The 23,559-nt window shown below is 33.2% G+C and overlaps 2 protein-coding genes and 1 long non-coding RNA gene across 6 annotated transcripts; all 3 read right to left on the bottom strand.

Annotated features, from left to right (window-relative positions):
• Window positions 1-7,778: 7,778 nt before the first annotated feature.
• LOC116029233 ((3S,6E)-nerolidol synthase 1-like) lies at window positions 7,779-10,076 on the bottom strand. The gene is made up of 6 exons (XM_031271142.1): window positions 9,849-10,076; window positions 9,378-9,753; window positions 9,070-9,285; window positions 8,785-8,923; window positions 8,457-8,693; window positions 7,779-8,192 (listed from the first exon to the last, which is right to left on the bottom strand). Exons 1-6 carry the CDS (start codon window positions 10,072-10,074, stop codon window positions 7,893-7,895), a joined length of 1,494 nt encoding a protein of 497 aa, XP_031127002.1. The 5' UTR covers window positions 10,075-10,076; the 3' UTR covers window positions 7,779-7,892.
• Window positions 10,077-11,400: 1,324 nt separating this feature from the next.
• On the bottom strand, window positions 11,401-15,918 carry LOC116029229 ((3S,6E)-nerolidol synthase 1-like). Its single transcript, XM_031271138.1, has 7 exons — window positions 15,733-15,918; window positions 13,514-13,812; window positions 12,971-13,343; window positions 12,662-12,874; window positions 12,342-12,480; window positions 12,020-12,256; window positions 11,401-11,924 (listed from the first exon to the last, which is right to left on the bottom strand). The coding sequence occupies exons 1-7, from the start codon at window positions 15,873-15,875 to the stop codon at window positions 11,619-11,621; spliced, it is 1,710 nt and encodes a 569-aa protein (XP_031126998.1). The 5' UTR covers window positions 15,876-15,918; the 3' UTR covers window positions 11,401-11,618.
• A 3,105-nt stretch (window positions 15,919-19,023) lies between these two features.
• LOC116029237 lies at window positions 19,024-23,520 on the bottom strand. Of its 4 annotated transcripts, none has more exons than XR_004100290.1 (4): window positions 23,126-23,520; window positions 21,327-22,316; window positions 21,036-21,192; window positions 19,024-19,231 (listed from the first exon to the last, which is right to left on the bottom strand). It is a non-coding gene; the product is annotated as an uncharacterized LOC116029237 (long non-coding RNA). The 4 variants fall into 4 exon arrangements; XR_004100289.1 differs by lacking the exon at window positions 19,024-19,231 and adding an exon at window positions 19,769-20,789; XR_004100291.1 differs by lacking the exon at window positions 19,024-19,231 and having other exon boundaries at window positions 19,782-21,192; window positions 21,327-21,445; window positions 21,997-22,316.
• Window positions 23,521-23,559: the final 39 nt, after the last annotated feature.

Here is a 23,559-nt window from a genome sequence, read left to right as displayed (position 1 = left end):
TTATCATCAGGTGGTAAGAGTGCTCTACCTTGGATTTGAGTCGGTCAGCTATGAGTAACCTAGGCTGGTTTACCTCCTTGTGGTTCTTTATCGACTAGGATCACAGGGCGAGGAGAAAACCTCATTAAAAGAACATGAGGGGTGAATTGAGCCCTGACTCGCTATCCCATGATAGTTTTGATCTAGACCAACTTACTTCTACTTTTAAGTGCAAAATTGTTATAACCATCCTATATTCTTATTAACAGACATCTATTACAAATTTAATACTTTACAAAATTGAATACATTTTGTTATTGGATTGCCCCTAGAAACCAAGAACTTGTTAATTAATCTCTACTCTTAGTCTCTTATTTAAGTGATTTCCTTGTATTAAAATCCATTAATTTGTGCCGGGACTTATATATGAGTTAATTTACACCACAAGTCTCGACCAGCTCAAGTTGCCAAAAAAAATTATCAATATAAGGCTTGTTTTAATCATTAAGTTGGTGTTATTTTTGATTAGTGCTAAACAAATAAAAAGAGTGGATTGTGGAATGCATAATGTTTTTTTTTTTTTTTTAAGGAAATGGAATGCATAATGTAGTAATGAAGTTAGTAACTATAGAGCAGCGGTCTTTACCAAACACTCACTTATTGGATTTTCACATGGACTACTAATTAAAACGTCAAATTGGTAATAAACCCCAATGGCACGCTTGTCTTGTCTTAACCCTCCAACTTACAAATCGGATTATGTTCATTCTTGCCCTAGCAAACATGCATGCATGATGCCATTAATGCATAAGCAATATTTTCTATTTTATTTTTAGCTTTTACCCAATATTAATATAATAAATATAATATATACTTTTTGACACAATAACAAAATTATGACTTACTATTTATAACTCAATCAAAGGATTAGTCTATTAGGTGATAACATTTCTCGAGTTTAAATATCATCCGAAAACTTTTGTGGAACCAAGTTGAAATTGTAATATTGTATGGTCTTTGAAATTAGAAGTCAACGCATGTGACAACCTACTTTAGACCCTTTTTACTTCTCGTTTTGAACTTGTTGAGATTCTATTTGAATAATATCAAGTATGAAATTGTGTTAAGTATTTCTATTTTTTATATTAGTTAGATACGGTATTCAGTCTGTTTCATTTCAATTATTATTATTATTATTATTTATTTATTTATTTATTTATTTCACTTTGAATGAGTGCCCATGCTGCCCATGCCGCCATGGTGTGAATTTTGTATTCAAATAATTAAAGAGTTGAAAAGTTTCAAGGCACTAACGTAAAGGGGCCAGAGTTTACTTTCATTTAAAAAATAAATAAAAAATTATGGCGATGAAATTTGAAAGCCACATAATTTTTAATTTTTATTTGTTGAAATCGAAAGCCACATATTATTTATTCAATCTTTTTATGAACAAAACGTGTCGCAAAAAAAAAAAAAAAAAAAACTTTGTTGACGGACAAGAAACCCATTACCATATCTCAGATGGCCAGATGTCATGAGTCGTGACTGCTTGCTCAAACCGTCACTATAGCGTAGACGTATATCTTCTTCTTCTTTTAGAAAAATGGTGGTATTTTTATCCTTGAGTGATATAAACTTAGTCATTGAATTATACGCGTAATTATCTTTAACCTCTAATTTATGTAAAAAAAATGATGATTTTAATTCCTCAGGAACTATTTATGCCACCAATATGTTAATTAATAAAGTAACGGATTTGTTCTTTCAGGGGCTAAACTCGATCACCATTTTACGCATAACTTAATGATTAATGAAGATCACGCATATAATTCAAGGATTAAATATATACTACGGGTATAATTGAAGGACTAAAAATAATTTTTTTCTGAGTTAAGAAGAAAACTGTCTATTGATCTTCTTAGTTTGAGTAGTTCGAATATGGCTAACCTAAGTTGGTTAACTCCTTATAGTCATTTCCCGGCTAGGGTGATCACAAGGGGGATTTCACCTAGAGTGCACTTTCGGGTAGTGATTTATATAAATTGTTAGGCGGAAACGTAAGATTGACTGCTATGCAATTATAAGGAAACAAAATTGTTTCTTTGTTACTAGCTATAACTTTTGACATATTGGTAAGCGTTTGATGTTGACATAACTGTCAATATATTACAATTCTAAAATTATTAATACGTCATATTGACTTAATTGCATTTATCAAGATGTACATGACAATGATGACATATACTATTACTCTACACTAAGATATATTTTGTTAAATACATATGCATCTTCCACACATTTTGTTAATTTACACATGTTCAAATCCCCTTAATCCTCACTACCCACCCACCCACCCCCTCTCTCTCCCCACACGCGCAAATACAAAAAAGATTATCTAATTACATGTGCCAACGCCCAGTCGTGGAGAAGAATTGAACCATTTCCGTGGACATCTTAGTTTTCTTAAAATTAAAATTGAATTTGACTTTGATGTGTTTTATAAGTTTTTTATTATATATAATATATATGAATGCATTTTCCACCAAAAATGTGTGGAAGTTTCTTATAGAAAGACAAGTCGTACTAATCATTTGACTAGTGGATGTCAGCACCAAATGTTAGTGGGTTTGACGCTGATAATTGACTTGTAATTTTGATGCAACTTTTGGCTGCCATAGCTTCCTCATCTCATCTCTATCTGACCAAATTTTCCCATTCAATTTAATTATTAACACGTTGATTATTAGAATTCACTGATGCCACTTGTTATTTGTCGTCTTATGTTGTTCACATTTCCTTTTATTTGCTTTCACATTACCCTTTACCCGCCTATAAAAAAATGTTCTTTTTATTTTAAGTGTATATGGCTAATGCTCATCTCTTGATTGCCTTTGACATGATACTACATTTTTTTTTTTGGGTTTAATTACGGGGTGGAGTTAATCAATTCATAGAAGTCAATGAATAAAAATAATTTCATTGCTATGTCAACATGTGAAGATTAGGAGGAGATCAAAAATATCGTTATTCATATATTAGTTTCATCAAACATAAGACAAGTTATTGTAAGATATTGTAGAGCTATCCATTAATTTTATATTTGTCTAAGAATTTTTTTTTTCTAATTACAAATTTTTTTTAACCAATTAACTATCAACCACAACCACATACTGAGATTAATCACATTTGTGCTAGGTAGAACCTCAAGGTGGCGAAGCACCAAATTCACACTTCTTGAAAGTGAATAAACATCATATAATGACTCATAATGTGAATACTATAAGAAGACTAGGAATTTTATCATGTCATATAACATGGTGTCATGATTTTAATTTGAAAATTGTAATATGACATTCTTCTATTTTTCTCACTCTCTTATTTTTAAATAACTTTATTATAATTTTTTAATTATATTGAAATTATAGTATATATTGCATAATGGGTAACACTTGTGTGAGACTGTCTCACGGATCACAATCCGTGAGACAGGTGGGATCTTTGATTAATGAGTCAAATTATATATCATAAAATAATAAATATGAATAGATTTATCATATAAATTTTTTATATTTTATATTTATTTGTTTAGACTCAAAATGCCAGTCAATTAAACTAACTGAACCGTCATTATTGGTGCATCATAGCCTATAGCTTCCGCATTATCGAGATAACATAGTCAGTCAACCGATGCATAGAATGTATAATTGGAAAACAATAACCTAAAAGAAACCTCCAAATAATAGACAATTATAACAATAGTTGAACAAAACCTTATTACAATTCAACAATTAATGATAATAAAATTCCCACTATCTTTTACACTTACATTTACCATCGATGTTATCGAAACAAAATTGATTGCATCACCTTCATACAAAATTGTTACTATCAAATTTGTCTTGGAAAATTCTATATTATTCATGTAGGGTTGTAGACATGTACAATGAAAAACTCAAGATATATATGTCAAACAAAAATATTATTATTGGGGGAGGTTTAGAGGGTCATCCTATCATCAAAATGTAGCGATAACTACTACGGAAGTATTAAAAAAAAAAGTTATGCATTTGCTACTAACTATAACTTTTAGTGTAATGGTAAGCAATTGATCATGATAATTATGTTGTTAGATTTTTTTAATTTATTTTTATTTTGGTTAGAGTTATCTCTAAATTCCTTTTATGGTTGTTATTTTTAGTCAAACAATAAGGTGATCTAAACCTTAATGTATATTAAAACAAGTCAAATGGCATTACTTCCAAGTACTACACTCCAAACATCTCCCACGGAAGGTTTAACCGCTCTCATATACCAAGAATGTTGTTTGTTTAATTTGCCTTTATATTACAATATAAATACAATTAACTATCACTAACAATTAAATACGGAATAATATGATTAAAAGAAAGATTATGGTCTTGGCTTTGTTTGGAAAATGTAATTGAAAACTTAATTAGAAGTTAGTAAGTTAGTTTATTGCTGTTAAAAGTGTTTGATAAAATTAATTGGTGTATAAATTAATAAATTTAACATGACAAAACATATTGTTGTTATTATAATAATAATAATTATTGTAAAAATTAACATATACTCTCAAGACACGTAAAATAAAAATTATTTATAGTGGGAGAGAATTAAAAAAATCATACAAAAGCTAGAAAGAACAAAAATGAAAATAAAAAGAGATTAGATATTTTTTAAAAATGTTTAAAATGGGAGCAAATTAACAAACTCGAGATGTAAATTAATAAACTCTGCCAATCTAATTTAAAATTAACTAACTCAATCAATACTTCATATTAACTCGTATCTTGTTTCAACGCCATTAAATATAAACACTACTCTAAGAAGGTTATAGAGGATTAATTATAATATACAAATCTAACTTGTTAATTATGTCATGATATATGACTACTTGATCCAACAGACATCATATATCATTGAAAGAGAGGTTTAGTTAACCTGCATGGAATAAACTCCAAAACTATCAGTTACGCATTCAAAGACAAGCAACCTATGATTCTTTAATATGATGCTAGTAGGATTTTGTGCGTAATTGTAATATAATAAACATAATGTTTAATTTTGCATGACTTCTGGATAGAGCAGTTTGCAAGCTTGAGTAAGTCAAATTATAGTTTGTTTTTTTAGGGATATGTTGGAGATTTTGGATATGATTCTACTGGGAATTCACCTAATCTTAATTAAAAAAACAAAAACAAAACAATATGATTCAATTCTTAAAATATCTATCATTGTCAATGTGTTATAATCCTAGGATTTAATTAACGTACGTGTTAGGATCAACAAGAAGTCCAAAACTTGACAGCACATCATTGGTCTTGATAGAATGATAGACTTCTACCAGTATTAAAAACATCGATTTTTTGTTGGGTGGACAAAAAATTTATATTTTTATTTAAAAAAGATTTCCATCCAATACCTCCTCCAACAGGGCAAATTATTCTGTAGACCAAAGTCCAAAATACACAATTTACATACTGAATGTTCACAAGTCAAATTGTAAAAATTCAGTAATAAATTATAAACATTCAATATGTAAATGGACACGGATCCTTATTGCTCCAACTATTTTTGGGTAGAGTTATGGGCTTAGACTTAGTCCGACATAAATTGAAAAATACTGGATAAAAAATTAAAAAAAATGGACAGATATGAGGAAATAAGAGCTTGTGAATCGGAAATGTGTGCCTGATAAAAAGATACATGAATCCTGCGTAGGCCCATTTGCAACTTATAATCCATTTAGAAACGAAGATAGAAGCTAAGCCATCTTTCATGGCCTAGCTTGAGTTGGGCTCGTTATGTGGGCGCAAACAGCTGATTACATTATAATATTATATTAAACATGCATGTTCTTTATTGTACATCCAACATCATATTATATGCATTAGTTTGCATAATCAGATGAATTATGTCGGTGGTTTCCCATGCCGGCCAACTAGAGAAGCTGGATAGATTCGCAATTGATGGTAGAAAACATGGACATGATTTGCTTCTAGAGGATATGATTGTCACTAGAGTTGTACACCATTCTTGCAATGTTTAAACAAGCTTTCCTAAAAGATGTTGGAATTGGAGTTGGAGACAGACATTGCTTGTTTATGAGCTTCTACTGTTCCGACACCATATTCATAACATGTTGCTTTCCATCACTTAATGAAAGACCTTGGTGTTCTTTTATGTAGTACTCTACATATGACGCATCATTTTCTTCTTGCTTCTCGCCCTGTCATATATCACACATAAAAATCCATATCACAAATAATAACTTAACACTAATAGTAGTACAATCAGGTTAGCAACAATATAATAGTTACAGGCAGTCAACTTTACCTGAGCGGCCTCAAGGTCATCTAAGAGGCGAAGAATTGCTCCCACTGAAGTTATAATGTCTTCAATAATATCAATGGTTCTAGTGGATGCACCGTGGCCTAACACCAAGACGCTGGCAATCAGAGCCATGGGAGCTCCTGTAGTTGTAATCCCAATCTTCAAGTACTCATCAACATTTGCGAAAATAGGTGCATGAATATTAATAAGGTAAATTACTTGCACTTGTAAGTGAAAATAGGTGCACTTGTAAGTGAAACTAGGTGCACCAAAGTTCCAGTTATTTACGAAAATGCCACCGCATCGTTTTTTTAAAATTGCATCTGATTCGTTGATCTGGACACGTGAACGACTGTGAAGCGTTTTCATTTCTTACTTGGGCAGCAGTTCGCATGCATGGGAGCGCGCCCCTATATATATATATATATATATATATAGTGCATCGCCTAGACTGCCTAGGCGCTAATCTCCCGTCCGAGTAGCGCCTAGTATCAAATATATTCTTTCTTGCCACTAATTTAATTCTATCTACATCTGTTTGTTTGGTAGTGGAACTCTGACATTCTGGAATGAAAATGAAATTCACATGTAACAAATTTAAGTGTCGGTAGGGCTGGTTAGTTGTTGCATTAAATGATATTATGAAGTGATAATATGGAGTACGGACCTTCAAGTGGTAAAATCATTTGAGTTTTTTCTCTTCAAAATCAATGAGGTCCACATTCTATATGAATATTTTGAGAAAATATATTTTCAGAGTATTTGTTGTGAAATTTGTAGACAGAGGTTTTTTGGTCAATTTTCATAATCTCTCCATAACTCCCTTCTCTCTAAAATATATAATATATATACTCTGAATTTTGATGAGGTTACATATCACGCTATTTTCATGTAGTCCAATTACTCTTTCACTCTTGAAGTTTTAATTGAGAAAATAATCTGAATTTTCAATTAAATAATGATAATCTTGTACAATACCCCAGGAGGGTTATTTCTTCATCCAGCTGTAAAATAATTTTCTGAAATAGTGTTTGACACATCTGTTGTAGGTTCTATTTTACTAGATCTTTAGTCAATCACGAACCAACAACATTAAATCTTAACCTATTATATTTGCCAATTATGTATAAAGGAGTTTACAAAGTAAACACTAACAATCTTCAACTATAAAAACTCCATGGAGGAACAACCTAAGCACCTTCATCCTTGAGTTCAATGATGAGCTCTCAAAATCTAAGCTCTCTACAAATTTACATGTGCAATCAATCGAAAATCATAGTGAAAATTAGTTTGACATTGAAAAAAAAAATCATGATTTTCACCTTTATAGGTAGTACATAAAAATTTTGCGGGCCTATTTATTTTCTACTATTTATTTGTATTTTATTTTATTTTAGAGTAAATGATATATAGCTCATCCATAATAAAGTGATTGAGATAATACATAGTTGCCAAGCATGTAGTTTGTTCCATTAATATTTCTAACACTAATCCAATGCCGAAATCACATAAATCATCTAGCAAATATATAAACAAAAATACTGAATTTATAATCACTTTCACCCCATCAAGTTTTCCTTGATGTTTGAAAACATAAACTTGACATGCTCTTCAAGGACAGGAAGTCGATGGTTGTCGTCGTAAGTGTACATCATTGGAATCAATCTCGCTGCATTTAGACAAGCTGTTTTGAATGATGTCGGAATTGTGTTTGGCGAGAGGCAATGCTTATTTAGTAGCTTCCACTGTAAGGAAACCTTATCCAGAACATGCTGCCTTCCATCACTTAATGACCCACCTTCTTGCTCTTTCATGTAGTACTCCATGTAAGATCCATCTTTTCCGTCTTGTTCTTCATCCTATAATACAACAAAATGAAAAATATCTACTGTCAAAAAAAGTATATATTGCTTGTCGGGAAATCCCAACTACTTTAAGTTGGTTAGTCTGTTAATTTGGTAACTATATATAAAGTTACAAGTTCGACTGTCAACCAAAACAGTCTATTGGTCTTCTTGATTTGAGGACAACCTAGTTAGGTTGGTTTATCTCTTTGTGGTTATTTGCAAGCTAGAACATTTGATCAATTTAAATATTTAATAGAATAATCAATTATGATTCACCTTTGCAGTTCCTAGGTCGTCTAGCAGGCGAAGAATTGTGGCTACTGAAGATATAATGTCCTCGATATCTGTGGTCCCAACGAATTCACCGTAGCCAAAGCGAATGAAGAGGTTGGTGAGGACCATGGGTACTCCCGAGCTTATAACCCCATTTTTCAAGTACTCATCAGCCTTTGGTGAGTGCCCAGAGGCAAACCACTTTGCCTCGATTAGAAATGCATTGCACAAACTTGCCCACTGTCGTCAAATTAAAACATGCTAATAAATATAACTAACGTTTAGCTCTTCGAAATTAGATAAGAAGATTATTGTGCACTAGCTAGCTTACCTCTTTTTTCAAATAGTCTATAGGATTCCATCCATACTCTTGGTAAACTACATTGCTGATCTCATGTGTGGTTTCGTGAATTACCTTGAAACACATTCTCATGTAATTTGATAATTTTTTCGTTTCTGGGAATTCCCACCTATAGTCCATATAGAAAATAAAATTAAAATAAAGTAAAAAATATCAATTAGACCATCTTAGCTTGTTGATTACTTATGTGAAGAGAGTAAGCTTGAAAAGTGACTAAGTGAGAGATGTAGAGTGAAAAAATTTTGTATTACACACATGTTTATTGCTTCGGTGAAAAGAATAAGTTCATCAATTGTACCATAAACATCAAAAATGTCATCCACAATGTAGACAAGGGAGATTGGCTTGGTTAGCTCTATCCTTTGCTTTGACAAACATGGATCCGTAACAGTAGCCATGGACCAAATGTACCACTTGAGCGGTTGCTTCCTAGCTAGCTTCAACTCCTTAGATAAAAGTCCTTTCCACCATCTTATATTACATGACAAAAGTATGCACCACAAATTATTAATTAAAATGTATATAGATTATTTTTTAAAAATAAATTAAAGTATTCAACTCACTTGAAAACTTGAAGGATTTCTTCATGGTATATACGTTGCATCTTATTGAAATCCATTATTGCTAAATTTGCTATGAGCTTCTCCCAATCCTTTTTGAGGTCATGATGTTTAAGGTAATGATTTGTCATGAAGCGAGGCAAGCTTTTGTGATGGGGATAGTGCAGTGTGTTTTGAACCATGGAGGCTTGGAAATCATCAAGATGTGGCAATCTTGCGGTGAGAAAATTGGTAGAAAATAGGAACGCCTCGTCTAAGATGTCTCCGTCGTCTTCTATGCACAGATGTGAAGCTTCTTGCAAAGCCATGAGCCCCCTTATGTCTTCCGACAATGCATTCTTAAACTTTATATTCTCACCTTTGAACCTGTTAAACACATCTGTTACATTGTACAACATATATATTCTTCAGCGATTAACTTCAGTAAAAAATAATTAAATAAATTCTTGACAATGCAATAACGTACGTACGTACCTGCAGGGACGTGGAAACCTCGTTGCCTTAACAGTCGAAAACGAAGTGAAACTGCGTAAAGATGACCATCATCAGCATTATTGTTATAAAGAAGAGGTTGAGAATGTTGGTTCTTTAGACATTGAGTGATTTGATGTTCAAAGTAGTGATCGATGCCAAAGCGCTGCATGGTATCGATGACTACCAGTGCTTTTATACTGTCTGCTTCAAGCAGCAAGTGACTCATCATTTCCAATTGTTTCTGCTCATCATATTTCACCTGCAAATTAAATCATCATATATATAGCTTAATTAATTAATTTGGATTGGACTGCATGCATTTTCTATCTTTCCCTTTTTTTTTTTTTTGCGTATATACATACCATATTAGATGCATTCAAAGAAGCAGTACTACTGGATTCATGAGACTGCAGTACTTCATGCTGCAGAGGTTTGAAATTTAGTAGGGAGGGAAGGAATGCCATGGGATATGATAATTCTGATCTGCAAGTGTGGCCTGGGTAACGTTATATATAGATAATAGATAGATGAAATGAAGTAGTTGATGAGTGGTCTCAATTCAAAGACACAGTTTAATTTATACAAGTGCAGTACAGTGTTGGGAAAAACGCAAGCTAAGGAAAATTATGTGGTAGGTTCTCATTATCCTTAACAGATTGATTATATTTGTTCTCTTTCTTTCTTGTGTCCAATTATTAATTGAATTGATACCTATTTCAAGTGTAGGGTCAGGCGGTGCAACACGTGATGCGTGCAGTTTAAAGAACCCAGCTTCATTTGATTGTATTCGTTGTATGTATTCTAGTCCCGTCCTATGATTCGCTGTGCATATAATATACTTCCAGTGAATCATATTGTTGTTCAGAGGTCAGTGAATGGCCAAATTTAAAAAATCAGTGGTTTGAAGATTATTGGTGGCTAAGTTCATCAATATCTTACTTTTTCAAATAATTAAGTTACACAATCTGAGTTCGAACTTATGACTATTCATTTAGAATGATAATCAATATACCATCACACTACATGATAGTTGACATATATATATAAGAGTGCATTACATGTGTAATATTTTGAGATAGAAAGCTTTCACCTTAGGGTATTTTTTTTTTTTTTTTTTGGAGGGATGGAGGGGGTTACCCAGTACAACTAATAGCTATCCTTTTGGATCGCTTTTATAACTCTATCTCAACACTGTCCCTAATATTCTCCGAGGATCATGGAACTCAATTCAGTCGCATTGTCTTCTAACAACAATCTTGACTAACCAATCTGTAACATCATTAGATTCCCGTAGTGTATGCTCAAACTTGACTTCCCAATCCTTAGGGTATTTGCTCCTTCTTGAGCTTGTGGTCCTGCTAGGCTGCTAGGACCACAAGCTCAAGAAGGAGCAAATAGCCAAAGGTGAAAGCTAGCGCTCTATCTCAAAATATCACAAATATAATGCACTCCACTATATATATACACACTATTAAAGTGGGCTTCACGTACTATTTGTCTGTTTAAGTAGGGTCCACTTTTAGACCCAAAACGTCAGAAAGAGCATTACAAAGATCCAAAATGGTCAATAATTGTCATATTGGTCCATATATCACATCATTATTTCATTACAATAATCACTTACTAAATATATGATTAGTTTTTACTCGCATTTTAAAAGAAAATTAACTTAAATCTAACGTGATACTCACAAGTTCTTTATTTACTGTACATCATAGTTTGCATAATCTTATAACTCATGCATCTCAGCGGTTTCAATTCCCAAGCCAGCTACTGTAGCCGAATAGATTCGCCATTGATTGTAGAAAACATGGACATAATTTGTTTCTGGAGAATGGGTAAACAGTGAGTGTCACTATAGTTGTACATCATCGGCACCATTCTAGCAATATTTAAGCAGGATTTCCTAAAAGATGCTGGAATCGGAGTTGGAGAAAGGCACTGCTTGTTTATGAGCTTCCATTGCTCCGAAACCATATTGATAATGCATTGTTTTCCATCACTTATTGACAAACCTTCATGTTCTTTTACGTAATACTCTACATATGAGGCATCATTTCCATCTTGCTTCTCACCCTGCACGGATTTCATAAAAATCCATATCAAAAACAACACCAATCATGTTAGCTAGCGACAATAATAATTATATATAGACAACTAACCAACATTACCTGAGTGGCATCAAGGTCATCTAATAGGCGTAGAATTGCTCCTACTGAAATTATCATGTCCTCAATATCTGTAGTTCCAGCAAATGCACCGTGGCCTAATAGGAAGAAACATGTAATGAGAACCATGGGAACTCCTGTAGTTATAATCCCAGTCTGCAAGTACTCATTAGCAGTTGGTGATTTTCCAGTAGCAAACCACTTAGCTTCAATTATGTAAGCACTACACAAACATTTCCACTGTGACAATAATAATCAAAATATCAGTCCAAACAAGCCAACTCTTGAATTTTGATATATGCACAAACCAAAAATTGTTCTATACCGCTCTTTTAAGGTGGTCAATTGGATTCCAACCAAATTTGTCGAAAACAAGGTTGTTGATATCATTAGTTGTATCAAATAGTACAGCCAAACACCTCTTCATATAATCCGGTAGTCCTTCTCCCACAGATAAATCCCATCTGTGAAATTAAATTAATTACATTAATTGTATTACATTCTTCTAAAAATAAATATTTAATTTATTGTCACTATATATTAATTTTGATGCATGAAGCATAAACATAATATTTTGTTTTTAAAATTGTTTTTCTCATTTAAATTGAATTTATAAATGAAAGAAAGTGAAGTGATATTATCTACCTGTTGATGGCATCAACAAATTGAATGGTTTGATCAAACGTGGCATAAACATCAATAATGTCATCAATAAGGTATACAAGAGCGATTGGCTTGGTTAGCTCTATCCTTTCTCTTGACATGGAAGGATCAGGGATGAGTGCCAATGTCCATATATACCATTTTAGCTGTTGATTTTTAGCCAATTCATCCTTTAGCCCAAGACCTTTCCACCATCTATAATTTTAATTTATAGTTATATTAAATGATCTGACATATATTGAAATTTTATATAAAAACAACAATATAGCCCAAAGTTCAGAGTCAACTCACCCGAGAATTTGGCGAAATTCCTCTTGATAAAATGATTGGGTTATGCTATAATCCATTGTTGATAAATTTACCAGGGTAGCTTCCCATTCATTTTCAATTCTCATGTTTTCAATAAAGGTTTTGGCTGTGAACCTGGCCAAACTCTTATGATAGGGATATTGCAATGTGTTTTTAACCATGCTGGCTTGGCATTCATCAAGATGTACCATGCTTGCTATTAGAGACTCACGGCTAAACTTTGCAGCTTCATCAAGAACATCTTCTCCTTCTATGGATACATGGGATGCTTCATGCAATGCCACCAATCCTCGAATATCTTTGCTTAGCTCCTCCTTAAACTGTCCTTTCTGGCTAGTGAACTTGGTGAAAACATCTTTCAAGTAAAAGGTCAGGGTAAAAAAAATCCTAAAAGATTTTAGTCTCATCATCAATGTAATTGTATTATATTATATTATTTGTGGCTTAGATAAGAAAAAAAAAAAAAAAAGAACCATACAATTATTGGTAATTAATTAAGAAATAATGTTAGATGACAACTAGTACCTGATGAGACATGATAACCTTCTTGTCTAAGTAATCTGAAGCGAAGAGAAATATCATAAATATCGTTAATTTTCTGAAAATCAATTTCAGCTTTTTGATATTGTCGCTGCAAAATGGCTCCGATTTGGTAATGGAAATGGTGGTCGATGCCCAGGTGCTGTATGACATCTATCACATTTAGCACTTGCAAATCATCTTCTTGGAATTGGTATAGGAATCCCCTCTGCCATTCCTCCCTTTTCCCTTCACTTTTGAGCAGAAACTCATCCTTGGAGAGTGTTGCCGTCATTTTTTCCGATCTTAAGGAATTGCAAAACAGCAAATGATTAATATTAAATAAGTCTCAAATAATGGTGACAGGAGATATACCTCCCATATATAGTCCCAGTGGCGGATCTAGCATGGGGGCAGTTGGGACAGCTGCCCAACCACATATATATAGTATATATATAAGATATACCAAAATGTAATCAAGGATTAGCATAGCTTAAATGGTAAGTCTCCATTACATTGATGAAATTGTCCAGTGTTTGAACCACCGTGTAGGGTTTGATGAATTTCTGTCAAAAACTTTTAATATCAATAATGAGAATTCTAATTGAATTTGTAATAATGTGGCTTTTTTTTCTTTTTTTTTTTTCCATTTCTTAATATCAAAAGTGAGAATTTTAATTGAATTTTCTATTTGTAATATTGTGATTTTTATTCATTTCGTAATATTAATAGTGAGATGAGTGAAATTTTGTTTTTGGCATTTTTTTTAAATATTAATAGTGAGAATTTTAATTGAACTTTTTATTTGTAACATCTCTTTTTTCTTTTTTTTTTTTAATATTAATAGTAAGATGAGTGATTTATAATGTGTTTTCCAAACTATTTTATCTTGATTAGTTACGGAGTATGTTTTATATTTTATTTTAAATATTTTTATCTTGATGTATTTCGATTCATCTCTAGTTAACAATATTTATGACTCAATCTCTAAGTGTTTCATTTTTTAAAAAAGAATATCTCGTTAGTTTATCTTTCGCCCTCACTGAGAAAATTTTCAGGATCCGCCACTGTATAGTCCCATCTTGTTAAATTGAACCACCGATAACTAACACTAAATATATTAATGACCTTTCATCTCACGCCACTTGCACTGAATTATATTATTATTATTATTATTATTATTATTATTATTATTATTATGTTGGTGTGCAACCCCATAACACAATTGTTATACCATCGACTAGGGATAATATTGCATTATGAATCCTTATCCAAAAATTATGTGTCTGCAATTAATACATTGTATACCTGCAAGTTAACAATTATTGAAAACACATAATATGATAATTACAAATACAAATTGTTAATTGTAGGCACAAAATATGTTAAATGCAAATACATAAGATGCTGATTAATATGTTATACCAATTAATTTATACACGTACGTAATTTATAAAAGCTCACACTTTTTAAACAAGGCTCCCAACACTCTCACGAGGTGGCGAATTGGTTTTAAGCAGAGTGTGTATATAACTCGGATTTCTTTTTCTTCTTCTTTCTTGTTCTTCGCTGGGTTTAAACCTCATGTTTAAGAAACCCTTTCTCGTTTTATATATTTTTATATATATTGCTCTTGGTTTCGTACCAAGTGTGGTGAGATTAATTTTCCTAAAAATTAAATCCCTTTGTACTAGTTTCGTACTAGTTTTGGTGGGATTATTTTTCCGTAAAATAAATACCTATTTATGTTATACGTCTTATTCACCCATACCAACATTTATAATATAGATAATTTATAAAGGAGGCTCATCATATGAGAGGAAAATTGATATAGATTGTTTATGAAGAGAAATTGATGAATGAAATGAGATCGATCGATATTTTAAACGAAATTTCTAAAAATGTAAGCACGAGTGTCGTTGAGATGTCCCATACTCCCATGCATATGTAACAATTGAGGGAGCATAAATATTTAGTGTTTCTTTTTCTCAAATTTATATTCATTCTCATTTAATTTACATGTTCAAATTAAAACTCAAATAAAAAAATAATTACAGCCAAATCTAATCCTTCACAATTAAGCATAAATTGAATTGAAGAACTAATTAAAACATGCATAAGTAATTTTGATGGTCAAATTATAACAAAGAAGAAGAGTACGTATACTATATTTACTATGTATACAAGTGTAGTGATTAGTGAATTAGAATATATAACGAGCATACCCGGAGTTGATTGATTGGCAACGGAAATGACGGCGGTGAAGAGCGGCGGCACCTTTGGATGCATGCATATGTGAAGAAATGGTGGGCAGCGGCGGCGGTCCATAATTTAATCTCAACAAACTGTTAAGTGGTAAGAAACTCATAATTTATGTTTATACTCTAAAACTCCTTAGCTTCTCAATCAATAAATAATTAAATGCTCGCTGTTATATAACCTTTAATTTCCAGGCACTTTTCTATTGAAAGGTAGTGTGAATTATTGGATAGGTGGGGTAGTCTAGTAGTCTACCTTATATTATTTGCTCCTTTCTCAGCTTGTGGTCTTGCGTGCTACTAGTGAATGCCCCCTATGGCTCTATGTCCTTTTATTGTCCCAACCCTAGATTCCAAAACATATATAAAAGGACAAATTTTGTTTGGAAAAAAAAAAAATTTGAACTCTTGACCTTTCTATTAAAAGATACTCCGTATATTACGATTTAGGATAGAGCTATTATTGGAAGAATGATATAACGAATGAAATAAAAAGATAGCAAAAATCACTGGTTTGGTTACTCAATTGTTCTGTAATTGTTATTAGTCTCTAATTTTTAATTTGGTTGAATTGATTTTTCAATTGTTTGAAATTTCGTCAATTAAATCTTATAACTACTGTTTCGATAACTAACGGAATAATGAATAGGAGACTTAATTGGTGAAATTTAAAATAATTGGAAGGTCAATTCGACTAAATTAAAAATTAGGGACTAAATTGATTATTGCAAAACAATTGAGTGATTAAAATAATAATTTTTCTTAGAAGATAGCAAAGAGATACCGAATGCATTCTTTTTTTTTTTTGAGTACGAATGCATTCTTTCTTGGCACTAATTTAATTCTATCTACATCTGTTCGTTTGGTACTTGGTAGTGGAACTCTGACATTCACATACATGTATGATGTAACAAATTTAAGTGTCGGTTTGACTAGTAATTTTTTATTTTTTTTCCTGTAGGAGTGTGGTGTTTGGCAACAGAGTGGGGCTGAGTGTGTAGTTGGGGAAGAATGTGGGGTTGTTATTTGTGTAGTGTGCATTTGTTCGATTTAGTGTGCGCATTGTTTGGCAATTTGTGTCAATTACTCATTTGTGTGCATATGGTTGTGTCTTTGCGTGCATTCTTATGGTGTTAGGCACTGGTGGATTGATTGTGAATTCTACAATGCAAGTGCACACGCAAGTAATAGTGTAGATTCATCCAAAGCATACCGAAATGCACACGGTAGAGAATAAAAATGCACACACCGTACTAAAAAATCAAACTCAACTATTGAAATAAATACTAAGAAAAAAAGTTTGCACATGAAAATATGCGAAAGTGCATTGCAATTAAGGTTTCGATTTTGGATTTTTGAGTTTATGATTGAGTTTTTGATTTTATTTGGTCCAGTGGTTCACCTTTTACGACTTAAGGTCTAACATTTATGGTTTAGATTTAAAATTTAGCTTTTTGGTTGATTTTATAGAATTTACTAGGTTTGCATATTTAGTTGTTAAGAATTTCATATTTAAGTATTAAAGTTTGCACAATGGAGTTGATGATAATTACGAAATATCACCACATTCTTTTTTTAAACTATGATAAGATCCGTTGATTTTTTTACAAATGTAAGGCTGAAATTGGTTCTTATTTATCTCTTATGGTAGTGTTCTCACATAATCCTTAACATCTCTCTCTCTCTCTCTCTCTCTCTCTCTCTATATATATATATATATATATATATATATATATATATATATATAATTACTGAAATGATCTCATGACTTCGCAAAATTACCCGTCCTTGACTATTTTTTTGACCAATTAAGTTTCTCGACTATAAAAATTTTAACCAATTTGGTTATCCGTTAGACATCTGTTAATTCGGGACTAAATTGATAATTTTGTAATAGCCAAGGGACAATTTTAATAATTAACTTATTGGAGAAAATGGTGCATGTGATGACCAAATTAAAATGATCCCTTGACTATAACAAGATTATCAATTTGGTCTCGTACCCGATATCATTTTAAAAGATAATGCAAAATTTAACCAGCCAACCATATAAAATGGATGATATTCCATTCGAAAACGTGTAGTAGTACAATAATTACAATAATTACAACTTTTCAAAAAAAAAAAAAAGTACAATAATTACAAAGGTGAGGTTGTTGATTTGTTGTCGTATATATAGGATGATGCTAGGCCTCTGTTATAAAAGTGTGGTAACGCTTAATCCCGGCTTTTATGCTTGGTGGGAACCAGGCATGTTTCCAGAAATATTGTTAAGTGGGACTGTAAATTTAAAAAATTTCAAAAATATAAAAATATTATGATAAAATAAGAAATGATTGTAACAGGGTAAGTTACAATTACATATTAATAGATACTACATTGTAACAGAGTCAGTAGTACTCAAAAAAAAAGGAGAAAGAAATGATTAGATTAAATTATATATTATCTCTATTAATATGGTATTCATAAATACTTTTTATTTTAATTAGATTAATTATATGTTTTTCTAGACTAATTTGAATATAATGACGCAAAATTAAAACTTTTAGATTACATTGATTAAATAGTTTATAAAAAGTATATTGAAATTTACAAATGAAAAATATGATTGAAAGGCAATCAACAAGTTTTGAATATATATATATATATATATATATATATATATATATGTTGTATGTATGTATGTATGAATAATAAATGCCATGAAATCTAACCATCTGATGGTGTAACTGTAAACGGGGGTACGGATTTACACCACGTGATGTTTGATTGTGTATTATGTAGTGTATGGAATATGTATACAGGAATGCAGGGAGAAGGGGAAAGGAAGCCGTGGCTTCTTCTTGGAGAAAAGAGCCAAGAACTAAAGAGAGATAGGAGTGAATCTTCCGAATTGAATCCGGGATCCGAGGATGCCATTACAGTGGGGGGTCATGTCCTTTATATAAAAATAGGACCTGACCCTTCAGGAATATAATATTCCCCAAAGGTCACTTGCCCTTTAACAATTTCTAAGGGACAACCCGACCGTTTAGGGATACAATAATACACGGACTATACACATTGTATTCCTACAGTAGTCCTTGGGTATTTATCCATCACAAGTCCCCCACTTCTTGAATCTGCGAGAGTCGTCAGGTTCGAGAAGTAAAATGTGCTCTGGGCGGCCAACTTGTTACAAGCAAAATCTCCCCGGTCTGAATGCCTTAATAGTCTGTGATGAACCCCTCAAGTATGAGTTGAGCATGAGGGGCGTGATTTACGCTGGTTGCCTCGTTAAAAACCTTATGGGAAAAAACCTAGCTAAGGGAAAAAGAGTACAACCAAAAAGGCGTAATCATTTAAGACTATTAAGGGTTTGTCTTGGTTGTTTATGCAGCTTGATCAACCTTTCCAGGTTGAATCTCCAGTGATTCTTCATGTCCATCGTCCAGTGAGCTTTTCAGGGTATGGAGTAGACATCTTCCTGCAAAAAAGTTGAGATAAAAAATGCAAATATGCGTGTAATGCATGCCTATCCTGATATGCAAATCCTAAGTTAGTTCCTAACTCCACTTCTATAACTAAAAATGAACCCTCACTCCGAGGGATACCTAACGACTTAATGCACAACTTTGGGGTTGTGCGGGCACCCAAAGCCATTGTACTGCGCGCGATTTTTTGTGCCAAAGGCATCTTTTTTACCAAGCTGGTACTTTGACGACCGCAGGGGTCTCATCGCTGAGAAGCAGGATTTAATCATCGCTGAAAAGCGAGATAGATTCATCGCTGAAAAGCGGCCTTGATAACAACCCCCAACGAAAGTTCATGCAGGTTAAACAAAACCCCAAACGAAAATTCGTGCAGGTCGAACAAATAAGTGCCATGGCGACGCATGGGTACACTCAACCGGACAAATCCGTGCAGGTTGATCAAACCCCAAACGGAAGAGCCGGAGATTTTTTTTTTTTTTTCAAGTGCCATGACGACGCATGGGCACACTCAAGCAACAAATCCGTGCAGGTTGGCCAAACCACAAACGGAAGAGTCGGAGAGTTTTTATTTTTATTTTTTTATTTTTTACAAGAGTCTCCTTAAAGAAAATCGGGATACAAAAATCTATCATTTCTAATAAGGGACTACAATCTTCATCTTTGGAATCTTGGTCTTCAACAATTCTGATCTTTGTTGGAATCTCCAAGTCTTCAATAATCTCCACCTTCATTGAAGTCTTCATCTTCAATAATTTTCGTACAGGAGCGTGGTGATGGGAACATATTGGAGAAATATCCCTTCCGAAGATAACAATAATATATTAGAGTGGTACTTTTGTCTTCCACTACACTATATTATATATATTTTTGTTCTTTTCCTTATTTTCTTTCCTTTCTCCTGATTTCTTTCTCCCACAACCTTTTGTCATTTTTCTTTTTTGTCTTTTCTTCCCACTTTCTTCCACAATTTTCTCCACTTTCTTTTATTCTTCCCACCATTTTTGTCTTTTTCACTTTTTTGTCTTTTCTTCCCCCACTTTTATTATTTTCTTCACCCTATGCCCAACACCCTTCCCTTTTTTACTCTTATTTTCCCATTCCAAAGCCAATACAAGACAAAACAATAATAAAGAAAATATTATGGGTCCTGGTGGTTTGGAGTGCGAGCCGAAGAGGGTGGCGACGGTGGCCGGAGGAGATGAGCTGGTCGATGAAAATCCAAGTTCGACACAGGCTACCGGAGTTCTACCGGTACGGTGGTCTCAGTGGCGGGCAGTAGGAAGGTGATGATGAAGTGGTGTTTGATAGTTGAGGGAAGCTTGGTTACGGCAGCTATAACGACTTTAGCGTTTTGCTCCGACGAGGGAAGGAGAGAGAGACATCGTGGCTGCGATGGAGGGGGCCGTGGTGATGGAGCGGTGGCACCATGGAAATCCGGTAGTGGTGTGATGCGGCGACATTGTTCACCATGGTCAACTGCATTTATCACCTTCATTCACGGACACGAAGAATCCGGCACTCCTTTTACATTGAAATGGGACCACGGCTACACTATTTTTTCATTAAAAATACATGGCTTAATCCCATTGTGCTAAAGCTAAAAGCTAAAGACAATCAATTTTCCCACTTCCAGAAAAAAGCCTAACATACTGCCAAACCATTCCATAAATTCTGCTACCTCTACAATAATAATATTATTATTGAAAATAGTAAATTGAATGGGGCATCACGTGAAACATCAGCATCTTGCCTCCTTTAATGATTGCAATAACAATATGCAAAAATTAGCTCCCTTACCCACGCCATTACTACTGTTTCGTCGTCTTCCTCACCGGTACCGCCATTTTCGAGAGAGAGAGACCGATGATAGTGATGGCTCCAGCGGTAGTGGGAGGGGTGGAGGCTGGAGTCATTTACGGACGTCGAAGAGCAGACGAGCTAAGCAGGGCCGTTCCTATAGTTTTATAGGCCCGGGGCAAGTGGAAAAAAAAAAGGCCACATATTAAATTTAGAAGTTAACATAAATTTTTATAAGTGAATTTTAAATATTATATATGAGTACAAAAATACTAATGTCAATTAATACACCTGTATAGTCAATAGAATCCGATAAGCAATAGAAACCGTTGGGTAGCAATCTGCAACTTTGACAAACTCAAGAATCTCGATTGCGGACATCAACTTGTCTGGCAAAGTCACCTGTAACACTTTTAATTCAGAAAAAAAGATCATTTGAATCTACATCTGACACATTGTTATGAGAAAAAGTAAATGCAAAATTATTACAACATTCCATTAATTCATCATTATCTAATGACTTCAATTTTTTTGAATCATATAAGAATCCAAAAATATTTTCAAATGTGTTCAATTGTTCAAATCTAGTATTCAATGAAGCAATTGCCATATCCACAACAATTAGAAAATAATTAACTCTAAAAGATTCCTCAGGTGATTGCATTTCCTCCTCATAATCATTTTCATCAAATTGTTTTTTCCTAATAATACGACGTTTAATTGGAAATGTAGGCTCTATGTTCATCTCACATGCAATACTTTTGGCAATATTTATACTAGAAACAAACCCTTCATTTCTATACTTCTCAAAAAAATCTATTACACCTTTAATTTGATTTTTAGTAGTTTCAATGCACATAGATTTTGTTTGCAACCTTTTACTTACCATGTTAATAGCAAATAAAATTTCATACCAAATAACAATTCCAAGTAAAAATTCAAAACTCTCAAGTGCACTAACCAAGCTTTCCGCTTCACTCTTTGATTTGGCATCATCACAAGATTCACATAATTCTAACAAAGCCAACCTTATTTGAGGAGCTTGAAATCTAATAGCTTTGACACTTTTTATTCGACTCTCCCATCGTGTATTGCATAAAGATTTTACAGTTAAGTTTGACACATTATCAAGTAAAACCTTCCAAGTGGAAGGTCAATAAAAATTAAAATAAAATTGATCTTAACAAAAAAAAAAGGAACAAAAGCACCTGTTTGAACTTGAGAATCAATTAATCAAAAATCTTTATCTTGCCCTAACCGGTTAACATGTGCCTTCAATCCCTGCATAAATAAATAAATAAACACATTACAAAACTTACAAAATAAAATCAATCTTCATATATTAAACCTAATAAAATTACAATTTCATTCCTAATTCCTAACAGTATAGGCAGTACAAGCAGCTTCAGAGATGTTTTACAAGCAGGCAAAGAAAACAAACCAATGCTGTACAATTTTATAAACAAATGAGGAATTGTGAAGTGGAGAGGGGTGATGATGATCCACAGATTGGAGTTGTGTTAGTGTCAAGTATCAAGTCTCACAAATTGTGTTTATACATAATACATTGTCTGTGTGCTTGAATTTATTTGATTGGCTTGTAATGGGGTCTTAAGGCAAAGAAAGATACATTAACTGGTATTGACACATTAAAATTGTTACTGTCATTTTCTATTCTACATAGAAAGGCTGTTTGGAATTTAAAAAAAAAAAAAAAAAAACAGTATAGGCAGTACTTAAACCTAATAACATTACAATTTCATTCCTAATTCCTAACAGTATAGACAGTACACAATTATCACAAATTCACAATTGCAGCATTCGGGATTCTTAATTCCTAAAACCAGCAGGCAGCAGTATTCGGCATTCCTAATTCCTAATAGCAGCAGTATTCCTAATTCCCAAATCCTAATAGGCTAATAGCAACAGTATTCCTATTCACAATTGCAGGCTTGAAACAGTTTACATTCCTAATTCCTAATTGCAATTCACAAATTAAAATTACACATTTGCACACAATATCATTAATTAGGAAGCCAGAATTGCAAAATTAATAGAATACTATTACGAGCAAAAGAAAAATTTATAACCTGATAATTAGGTGATAAGGCTTAGGCGAAGGCCGAAGGGCTGGACTTGAAGTGTGAAGACTGAAGAGTGAAGACCTTGTGGTTCAGACGTTCAGTGGTTCAGTGGTTGCTACTTGCTATGGAGGATTTGTAGTTTGTAGACAGGATCGGTGAGTCTGTGAGTGTGGATGGTGAATCGTGAATGGTGGATTGGTGGATTTGCTGTTTGTTCCTGAGCTTTTATTGACGCCATTTTTACCGTTGAGAAGGCCGGGTGAAGGTGCAACGGCGAGTCGATGGCGACGCTTGGACTCTTGAGCGGTGTGGGCGGTGGGTGCGAGACCAAGAGTTTGGCCGTCTTCTGGACTCCTCCTCGCTTTCTCGCAGAGTGCGTCTTCATCAATATTCAGATAACAATAAAAGCAAAAGAAAATTTTAATATAATATATATATCA

This window comes from Ipomoea triloba, chromosome 9 (genome assembly GCF_003576645.1).
Source record: "Ipomoea triloba cultivar NCNSP0323 chromosome 9, ASM357664v1".
Taxonomy (NCBI): domain Eukaryota; kingdom Viridiplantae; phylum Streptophyta; class Magnoliopsida; order Solanales; family Convolvulaceae; genus Ipomoea; species Ipomoea triloba.
This window is presented reverse-complemented; position numbering and strand designations above follow the sequence as displayed.